Source organism: Solanum dulcamara, chromosome 10 (assembly GCF_947179165.1).
Source record: "Solanum dulcamara chromosome 10, daSolDulc1.2, whole genome shotgun sequence".
In the NCBI taxonomy this organism is placed as follows: domain Eukaryota; kingdom Viridiplantae; phylum Streptophyta; class Magnoliopsida; order Solanales; family Solanaceae; genus Solanum; species Solanum dulcamara.
Window position 1 is genome coordinate 49,518,202 of NC_077246.1, and position 11,459 is coordinate 49,529,660.

The 11,459-nt window shown below is 34.9% G+C and overlaps 1 protein-coding gene across 1 annotated transcript; it reads left to right on the forward strand.

Moving 5' to 3' along the window:
- Positions 1-9,404: 9,404 nt before the first annotated feature.
- Positions 9,405-10,021, forward strand: LOC129869781 (uncharacterized). Its single transcript, XM_055944396.1, has 2 exons — positions 9,405-9,467; positions 9,515-10,021. The coding sequence occupies exons 1-2, from the start codon at positions 9,405-9,407 to the stop codon at positions 10,019-10,021; spliced, it is 570 nt and encodes a 189-aa protein (XP_055800371.1).
- The last annotated feature ends 1,438 nt before the right edge of the window (positions 10,022-11,459 follow it).

Sequence of the window (11,459 nt, forward strand, 5' to 3'; positions counted from 1 at the left end):
GACACAAACTTGGTGATGGCGCAGAATATATTGAAGGACAACACGACAATGCACAGCAACATCCTCCACAACATAAACTACAAAACGTCCTTAACAATCCACAAATAGCAAGACAACTTCCTCAACCCAAAAAATGCCCTAAAAATGGCATATGCAACAACTATGGGGTCAAACCTGACACCATCGGGACTACTGGCACTATTGTGTTACCTCCATTGCTGTCGGAAACTAAGTTTAGCATCACAAGTAAGTTGATTCAAATGCTTCATAGTAAAGGACTATTTGCTAGAGAGAGACTTGATCGTGTTACAAAGACCAACCAAGCTTGGAGCACTAGGGACACAGAAACTTCAAAAATCTCTTTTACTATTTGCACAAATCAAGGTCCCAACATACAAAAGGAAGAGGTACTATAAGAGCTTGCTCAATTAAAAATTAAACTCAAACTGGCATTCAAAAGCATGAGACGAGAAAATCAATGCAATCAACCATCAAGGCTAGGTGCCAATACATAATGATTATGGATATAAGGAATATGCATACTATGTGAATGATCAAGCGGGGGTTTCCAGACTAATGCCCAAGCATCCAATCAGGATTTTTGGTGTCGAGGTCAAGGAAATCAAGGTTAGAACTATAAAAACTTCAATCAAGAGGGCCATTACAACCGCGACAATAACCACAATCGTGAAAGGAACTATAATCATGATAATATGTCACGACCTGAATTCGGGTGTGATGGCACTCAACTCAACCCACCGAGACAAGTCAGCCTAAAACTCAACAGAAAGTAAATGCAGAAGTAATTGAGATAAAACAAGGTTTAAGTTAGTCAAAAGTAAATAAATAATCTCAAAATTCCCTAAGAATGGTTGTCATGTATACAAGCCACTAATAAATTATCGAAGTACGAAAGAAAATACAGTCATAATATCTTTGTCTCTAGAGTAGGACTAAAATATAATATAAGAGTAAGAGGTGTTCGCTAGATGGATGTAATAGCTATCTCAACACTCGAAATGATAGCCTCGGATGTGGTGGAAACACTAGGAGATCAAACAAGTCCGGGCTCACAACCTACACAAGTGTAGAAGCAAGGGGTGAGTACCAAACAACATGGTACTCAGCAAGTGGACAACTAAAACTAAACAAAGCTCAATAGACACAAGTACTCCTGTCCTCCCAACCGAACCTCTTTAACTACAACCTGCATAAAACCAGCCCAACTCTACACTTGTACAATAATAACAATAATACAGTCCCCGAATACTCATCAATAGTCTCATCAATGAATCATATCAAATTAAGTTCAGCATATATCGAGCAATAAAGGGGTAAACATGAATTCACAAATATCAACAAAATGCGATGCAATGCAATGAGATAATGCATGTCTGTCCTATCGGTACACATCCGCTGAATTACCGTTCGGAGCCCATGGGGGACATTTCTGTCCATGTAACCTGCCACGGAGCGTGTGGCCCATCCACTCAATATATATATCCTTCTACAGAGCGTGTTGCCCAACCCCTTTATTTCATAAAACCTGCCACAGAGCGTGTGGCCCGACCCTTTTGTTTCATATCACCTGCCACGGAGCATGTGGCCCGACCCCTTTTATTTTATATTATTTTCAGTCTCAACATAATATGTCAGAACCAACGCAATCAATTCATGTTCATATAATTCACGATAATAACATGACAACAATAATAATTTTTCCTATCTCACATCAACATATCATTTCACATGTCCAAAATAAACCCATAATCACAACATATCAATCCCACCAATACATGTCATTAGATCACCATTTTATACCCCTTATCTCCATTTTTAAGACCAATCATACAGTTAATAATCAGTCCAATTTTCATTACTCTCCAGTACACATAACACAGAAATACAAGCATCTACAAGCTTAAACTGAGGTTTAGAAATTCACTTGCCTTAATTAATCAAGCAATTACTCCGGTATTTGAGCCTTCCCTTTTCGTTGGGCCTCCAAATAAGTATAATCTAATCAAATAAATAATCACAATAAGATTTCAAAACTAACAACACCATATTATTATATGTCTAGCCTAAATCCAAAATCTACCCAAATCTATAATCAAGTTCCTAATGTTGATGCCAAATAACATGTCAACTCTCATATTTCCAAATTTTTAAGCCTAGGGTTAGGTTTTAATTTCCCCAATATCATAAATTTAATGTAATTCATAAAATATAATATACCTAATATTTAATTATCTATCTCAATATATCAAAATTCGGAAACTAACTCATTTTATGTCATTGAAGTCAAATCTGAAATGTTTTTTCCAATTATGTTCACTCATGATAAAATAAACTCATATGTCAAATTTCATCTAAAACGGATCGTTATTCGACCCTCAAATCAAGATTTTATGTGAAGAACCCTAGGGTCATATTTTCTTATTTTAACATTATTTCTCCACCAATATACCCTAAAAATATGTTCATAATCGTATAAAAATTTAATGAAAAGGATGAGAATAATTACCTTGACGCTTAGGAATGAAAATTCCTATTTTTCTCTTCTCTTTTATTTTTCTTTTCCCCTTTCTTTTCTTTCTTCCTCTATATTTTTTTCTCCATTTTTTTTGTGTTCGTCGGCGTCGCTGTTCTGTTCTTTTATTTCTTCTCGTTACATTTGATGGCATTAGGCCATCAGATTATATGTATATATATATATAATTTTTATTTTTTTCTTTTCTTTTATTATTTTTTTTCCTTTTCCAAACTAATTATGTATTAAAGTTTATAAATTCTACTAACCTATTTTAATAAATATAAGAAAAATGGTATAGGGTATTAAATAAATTAACACTTTAGCCTATCAATTAAATTAATTCTCTAAAAGTGTTCCTCAACTAATTAACCAAAGTTACCGAACAGTCCAAATAACCCATTAAAATTTTACGGAAAGGGTCTCGTATGAAAGGAGGAGGACTTATTCTCAAAATGACCTAACGGGTCATTACATTATCCACCACTAAAAATCATGTTCGTCCTCAAACATAAAAAAAGAAAAATGGAGAATAACCAACGTTACCAAAAGCCTGAGTTATAATCTTTAAAAGTCAGTTTTCATTCCTTCAAGTGAGCTCCTCATTAAGACTATTCCATCAAGATCAACTTCTAAGAACTGAACTTTCGAATCAAACTTTAGCAAATCTATAAATTAGGGATAATTTAGATGTCACAGATTAACCCATGAACCAAACCTTAACCGAAACCCTCTAAACCCCATCATAACCATCAGTACAATCTTTTATCACATAACCACGAGAAAATTCTAGACTAATACCGGCTACAACCAGAAGTGAACCTGAATCAATCACTACACTCATAATGCACAGACTATCACAGATGTTGTTAAGATTCTATTCTCACTACCAAAGCTTCCCACGAGCTTAAGCTATACAAATATGATCTTTAGGCATTAGGTATTCATTACTAGAAAATATGATTTATCTAACCCAAAGAATGAAATAATTGAATACCCTCCTAGCGAGCGGTACACCCAAGCATACAAAACTTCTAATAACACTATCGAAAATGGTAGATCAGTAGTTATGATTGTAAACAACCCTTAAGAACGGTAACACTAGACCCATTGCCCCCCCACATTCTACCATACATAGCTAGAATGAGACCCCGATGAGAGTTGAATCTTAAGACTGTCGGACAACTGTAAGTATTCATGGTAGCTTTTCTACAAATTCTTATAAAAAGAATTATGCATGTAAAATTACACTATTATACTTCAACAATCCCTAACAACACCAAATATATCACAACTGAAATAACCAAGTTTGCAAAAGCATCCTACCTTACCAAAAGGATATCGCAGGATCGGTACACCGATCAACCACTAGGGATCCATCCACCGAAGTAGAAACACGTGTGGGAATAGGTAGCAAATCATACTTCAAATCATGTCCGAAACAAAATAGGTAGTTACATAAGAATGTATGAAATCAAGATTGAATAACACAAGATACTTCTCCCATAATGCTTATATCAAACATTTTCATTCATCTGACTCCATCACTTTGATTTTTTCCTACCCACAATCAACCAGTCTGTTCCCCATACCAAAACTTAGAGAAATTCTTGGTCACCTGAATAATTCTATATACTATGAGCACATAGCCTCTATTTATCCTCTAATGCCTATGTAACGCATCATAATAGTTCGTATAACCCATCAACAGAGTAGTATCAATCCAATTCGATATCCTTAATAACCATGAAGAACTATATCCCATCTTGTAGTGCATCCATAATTCACCTACCATAATTTGAGAGTCTAACCTTACATAAAACACATAATCTTCGACACCTCACTATTTGTCATTCAAACTAAAATCAAACCTTCAGAAAAGTCGTTGTTACATCCCTCATAAGTCTGTGTCGAACCAATCGACATTGTATAGTCATGTCTGAACACAAGGGCGAAAATTCATACAATCTTCAACTTTGAACTAAGGATCTACACATGGTGTGTTATTTCTTATCATTTCTTAGATGCTTTCCATAAAGCAAATTCCAAATACCTTGAACTATTTAATATGCCAGACTCTAATTTCTTTTCCTAACTCATTTACCAACCATATTCTTTTGAATCAAACCTTTAAGTGAAGCCCTTTCTTAGGCCTTTTAATAATCAAAAGCAATAAACTTTACAATCCAAACCCTGCACAAGTTCTTTCAACAGCTTAATACCCCATGTGATCAATCAATTTTCATCTTGCCAATCTATACTTTGACGAAATCTACCGCCATAATGTAGACTTAAAATGAATAACTCAAATTTTGAATTTCATCCACATAACCCAATCCCATTATCTATCAATATTAGCTCATACATTGAAGACCTTTATGAATTCACGTATCTTAGCTATCATTGATCACCTCTCCATTGATCTTATTATATCCTTCGTTAAAATTTAATTATACCAGTTACCAAACTCGAAACCACAAAAGAACTTATTAACACACTCGAGTCAAACACCTATAGAGTTATTTCTCAAATCTTATCCAATAATTGTTAACCCATATGAATCACACATAACACTGCCACCATAAATAGAGCAAAATAAACAGAACCACGTGTCACTAAATTTAATTCTCCACTCTCTCTGAAGATACATTCGGCCCTTACAACCAGAGTAAATATAATTGTTCTAGCCTTATTTCGAAGGCTAAACTACATTTCACTAATTATTTTCATTTATACATCTTGATTCTTTCAATTCTATCCGAGCGGTGTCTCAACATATTCTACGACTTTCCGTTCAACCACGCCACTTACCAAATAGTAGAAAATCGCAATTTAGATACCTGTAAGTCATTATTATCATATCAAATCTATTTAACCCAAAATCCTTAAAGTATGGTTATGTCCTGATCATAATCCATCATAAATTCTTATTACCGTTATGATCAATAACCATTGCCATCATCTCAAAGTCAACCTTCTCAATTGACAAGACACCTTAAACCCAGTTATACCAACCAACTCCAATGGAATAAACCAATTTTATGCGCACTCTCACTAAAATTCTTAATTGCCTTCACACAAGTATACTCACTGCTACTTTCTTTATCCATAAGCTTATCATTCTGATATCAATCCACTCCCTTGGAGTTTACGATTAATTTACAAGTCCTCACTTAGAATTCTCGGGATACACTTCACAACATAAATGCATTAATCATACCAAAATCCACCACTAAGATCCTTTTTATAAATAATGCTTACCCCAAGCGTTCGTAATAGCAAACTAGTTGGATTTTCAAATGTGAATGCAACATCAAATCTCATTATATGAGAAGATGATACAACTGATAACTCCTTAAGTAGTTAGTAATCACACTTGATAATCTATGTATTTGTTTTTGTATTCCAATAGTACCACACCGTGAAAGTTTGATAGATCCACCACTAGAATACATCATACCCACTGTAAAGATCATACCTAGATAGTCTATACCTTCCTATCCATTACGTAACTGTCATACATTACCAACGCATTTCAGTCTCCAGTCAAAATTGATATCACTCTTCAATAGGTAAGGTCAATAGCAAAAGCAATACAACCCATAACCCTAACCAAATAATCACAAGTACCACGGTAGTAGAGTTATAATAACCCTTCCTGATATACATCCACCTTATCAAACTGCTGTAGAAATTCTAATCTCGATTAGCATAAAATCATCTTTATCACACATTATGTAACTCATTCTCTCATGACGAACTTCATGGTCTATAGTCTCTAAGGGCACAGTTCTCACAACATAATCATTCCTCCAATTATACCATTCTAAATTGTAGAACCATTTCAAACATCGGGTAGGCCAAACAATCATCATTCTCGATGCTTAACCACTATCTAGAAATATAAGACATTCATATAATCCTCCAAACCATTGTTCCTCTTCCTATACCATATCCTCAAAGTACATTATTGAACCATAACCTTACTCACTCTTTTAAAATCACCGTGCATTATAAGTCTCACCATACACCCTTTTCATAAGTTTATTACTTCCACCTCCAAATTAGATCTAGACCACGTGATGATATTTCAACTACACGTACATAAAATTAGGCAAGAGTCACTACTATATGTTAGAGAATGGAGTGAGGTAATAAAAAATAGACCGGATCAAGGACACACGATAGAGAATCAAAAGGTGATAATATTTCCTAAAAGTCTTCATAGCCTCTCGAAGATAAGTACAGATGTCTCCGTATCAATCCTCAAGACTCTACTTAGATGTGTCTTGTATACACTAAGACCTATGAAGCTAGGCTCTGATACCATTTGTCATGACCCAAATTCGGGTGTGATGACACTCATCTCAACCCACCGAGATAAGTCAGCCTAAAACTCAACAGAAAGTAAATACAGAAGTAATTAAGATAAAACAAGGTTTAATTTAGTCAAAAACAAATAAATAATCTCAAAATCCCCCAAGACGAGTTGTCACGTATACAAGCCACTAATAAATTATCGAAGTACGAAAGAAAATACAGTCACAATATATTTGTCTCTAGAGTAGGACTAAAACATAATAAAGAGTAAGAGGTGTCCGCTAGATGGATGTAACAGCTATCTCAACACTCGAAATGATAGCCTCGGATGTGCTGAAAACACTAGGAGATCAAACAAGTCCGGGCTCATAATCTACACAAGTGTAGAAGCAAGGGGTGAGTACCAAACAACACGGTACTCAGCAAGTGGACAACTAAAACTAAGCAAAGCTCAATAGACACAAGTACTCCTGTCCTCCAAACCGAACCTCCTTAACTACAACCTGCATAATACCAGCCCAACTCTACACTTGTATAATAATAAAAGTAATACCGTCCACAAAAACTCATCAATAGTCTCATCAATGAATCATATCAAGTCAAGTTCAGCATATACCAAGCAATAAAGGGGTAAACACAAATTCACAAATATCAAAAAAATGCGATGCAATGCAATGAGATGATGCATGTCTGTCCTATCGGTACACATCCATTGAATTACAGTCCGGAACCCATGGGGGATATTTCTGTCCATGTAACCCGCCACAGAGCGTGTGGCCCAACCCATTTTATTTTATATTATTTTCAGTCTCAACACAATATGTCAGAACTAATGCAATCAATTCATGTTCATATAATTCACGATAATAACATGACAACAATAATAATTTTTCCTATCTCACATCAACATAGTCATTTCACATGTCCAAAATAAACCCATAATCACAACATATCAATCCCACCAATACATGTCATTAGATCACCATTTTATACCCCTTATCTCCATTTTTAAGACCAATCATACAGTTAATAACCAGTCCAATTTTCATTACTCTCCAGTACACATAACACGGAAATACAAGCATCTCCAAGCTTAAACTGAGGTTTAGAAATTCACTTGCCTTAATTAATCAAGTAACTACTCCGGTACTTGAGCCTTCCCTTTTCATTGGGCCTCCAAATAAGTATAATCTAATCAAATAAATAACCACAATAAGATTTCGAAACTAACAACACCTATATTATTATATGTCTAGCCTAGACCCAAAACCTACCCAGATCTATAATCAAGTTTCTAATGTTGATGTTAAATAACATGTCAACTCTCATATTTTCAAATTTTTAAGCCTAGGGTTAGGTTTTAATTTCCCCAATATCATAAATTTAATGTAATTCATAAAATATAATATACCTAATATTTAATTAGCTATCTCAATATATCAAAATTCGGAAATTAACTCATTTTATGTCATTGAAGTCAAATCGAAAATTTTCTTTTCGATTATGTTCACTCATGATAAAATAAACTCACATGTCAAATTTCAGCTAAAATGGATCGTTATTCGACCCCCAAATTAAGATTTTATGTGAAGAACCCTAGGGTCATATTTTCTTATTTTAGCATTATTTCTCCACCACTATACCCTAAAAATATGTTCATAATCGCATAAAAATTTAATAAAAAGGATGAAAATAATTACCTTGACGCTTAGGAATGAAAATCCCTATTTTTCTCTTCTCCTTTATTTTTCTTTTCTCTTTTCTTTTCTTTCTTCCTCCGTATTTTTTTTCCTCCGTATTTTTTTTGTGTTCGTCGGCGTCACTATTCTGTTCTTTTCTTTCTTCTCATTACATCTGATGGCATTAGGCCATTAGATTATATGTATATATATATATATATATATATATATATAATTTTTTTTCTTTTCTTTTTTTCCTTTTCCAAACTAATTATGTATTAAAATTTATAAATTGTACTAACCTATTTTAATAAATATAAGAAAAGTGGTATAGGATATTAAATAAATTAACACTTTAGCCTATCAATTAAATTAATTCTCTAAAAGTATTCCTCAATTAATTAACCAAAGTTACCGAATAGTCCAAATAACCCATTAAAATTTTGTGGGAAGAGTCTCATATGAAAGGAGGAGGACTCGTTCTCAAAATGACCTAACGGGTCATTACATAACAACTACTATTGGAATGGATACAATGATCGCAACATCGGGCAAAATAGAAAAGTTGATTAAGAAAAAAGAGATAACAACAAAAGTGGTGCATACATCCCTCCCAAAAATTGAGATGAGGGATCCAGACTTGCAAGACTTGAATACACGATGATAAAGATGATGAAAAAGTATGATGCAACATAGGATAATCTTAAGGAGATACGCAATGATCTTTCTAGAATAAATCAAAATGTGAAATCACACTCTACATCCATAAAGCTTATTGAGTAACAATTGGGGCAGATTTCGTCATCTTTGAGTCCATGCTAGAAAGGAACTCTCCCAAGCAATACAATTCAAAATCCAAAGAATAACGGGTAATGCATGGCTGTGACCATCCAAAGTGGCATCAAACAGTGGATCCACCTCTGCCAGAACTTTTCGTGTGGGGAAAATTGTTTTCATGGAAAACCCTTTTCACTCCGCTTAGCCTTATCCACTTGAGGATGATGCACACGACTCGGATGTTAATGAGGATGAAAAAGAAAGCAAAATCGAGGAAGAAGCAATAGATGAAGAGCTAACCACCAAACAACCTAATAAAGGACATAAAAAGCATGGTGAGAAAGCAAGCAATGCGAAAGATGCTACTCCAACTCAAATTTCCATGCCACGACCTTCTCCATCCTTTCCACAAAGATTGAAAAAGAAGGCTGAAGATGGAAAGTTTCTTAAGTTTATTTCCATGTTGAAAAAACTTTCTATGAATCTTCCTTTGATAGAGGAACGAGAACAAATACTGGGATATACCAAGTTCATGAAGCATCTTGTCACAAAGAAGAGAATGGTAACCTTTAAACTAGCCTACAACTTGCATCATAAAGAAGACCCAAGCATATTCACTATACCATGTACCATAGGGATGTTCAACTTTGCAAAACCATTGTGTGACTTGGGTGCTAGCATTAACTTGATGCCTCTAGCAGTGTTTCCATAATTGGCCTTAGGAGTCTCCAAATCAACGTCAATGCGGCTCTTCATGGCAAATCGTACAGTTAAGAAACCCATAGGAATTATTTATGATGTTCTAGCTAAGGTTGAATCATTCATATTTCCTTCCGACTTCAACATTCTTGACTGCAAGGTAGACTTTGATGTTCCTATTATTTTGGGTAGACCATTCTTGGCAACCGAACGTGCTTTAGTAGACATGGAAACTGGCCAACTAAAGTTTCAATTAAGCAATGAAGAGGTGATTTTTGACATATGCCGAGTAATAAAGCATCACAATGATCTACGAGTAGTGTCTATGATTGATGTTGTTGACGATTTGCAACCGAATATATCTATTAAGGAGAGATTGGGTGTTGAAGCTCTAGCTGCTGTCATCATGAACTTTGATGGAGATCACATTGTATAGTATGATGAGCTAATTTGTCCACTAAATGACCTTGGAACCTTCAACCATACACCAAAGAGACTCGACTTAACTTCAAGAATAGAGCAACCCTACCTACAAAACCATCCCTTGAGGAACCTCTAACTTTGGAACTTAAAGAGATGCTATCTCACTTACAATATGGATTCTTAGGGCCCAACAACACACTTCCGATCATTATAGCTGTTGATATTTACCAAATACAAATGGATACACTAACATCTGTCTTGAGGTGGTTCAAAAGAGCAATAGATGGTCCATAGCCAACATCATACACATCCCACCGGGCATATGTACTCATAAAATCCAACTCATGCCAGATTTCAAACCAAGCTTTGAGCACCAAAGGATGACTCAACCCACCTATGCAAGAGGTAGTTAAAAAGAAGATTATCAAATGGTTAGATACTGGAGTTGTTTATCCAATAATAGATAGTAATTGGGTAAGTCTTGTACAATGTGTGCCAAAGAAGAGAGGTATTACGGTGGTGCCAAATGCAAAGAATGAGCTTATTCCAATGAGGCCTATCACTGGTTGGAGGGTATGCATGTATTATCGCAAGCTAAACTCATGGACAAAAAAAGATCACTTTCCATTTCCTTTTATAGATTAGATGCTCGACCGTCTCACTGGTAAAGGATGGTACTATTTTCTTGATGGATATTAGTGCTAAATTAGATCTCTAAAGAACCCAAAGACCAAGAGAAGACCACTTTCACATATCCATATGGGACATTTACTTTCAAAAGTATGCTATTCGGATTGTGTAATGCATCAATGACCTTTCAACGTTGTATGATGTCTATATTTTCAAATATGGTGGAAGATACAATCGAAGTTTTCATCGATGATTTTTCAGTGGGTGGTGACTCATTCGATGATTGCTTGGATCATCTCCAAGATGTACTAAAAAGGTGTGAAGAGTGCAACCTTATGCTCAATTGGGAGAAGTTTCACTTTATGGTGAAAGAGGGAAAAATGCTGGGTCACAAGATT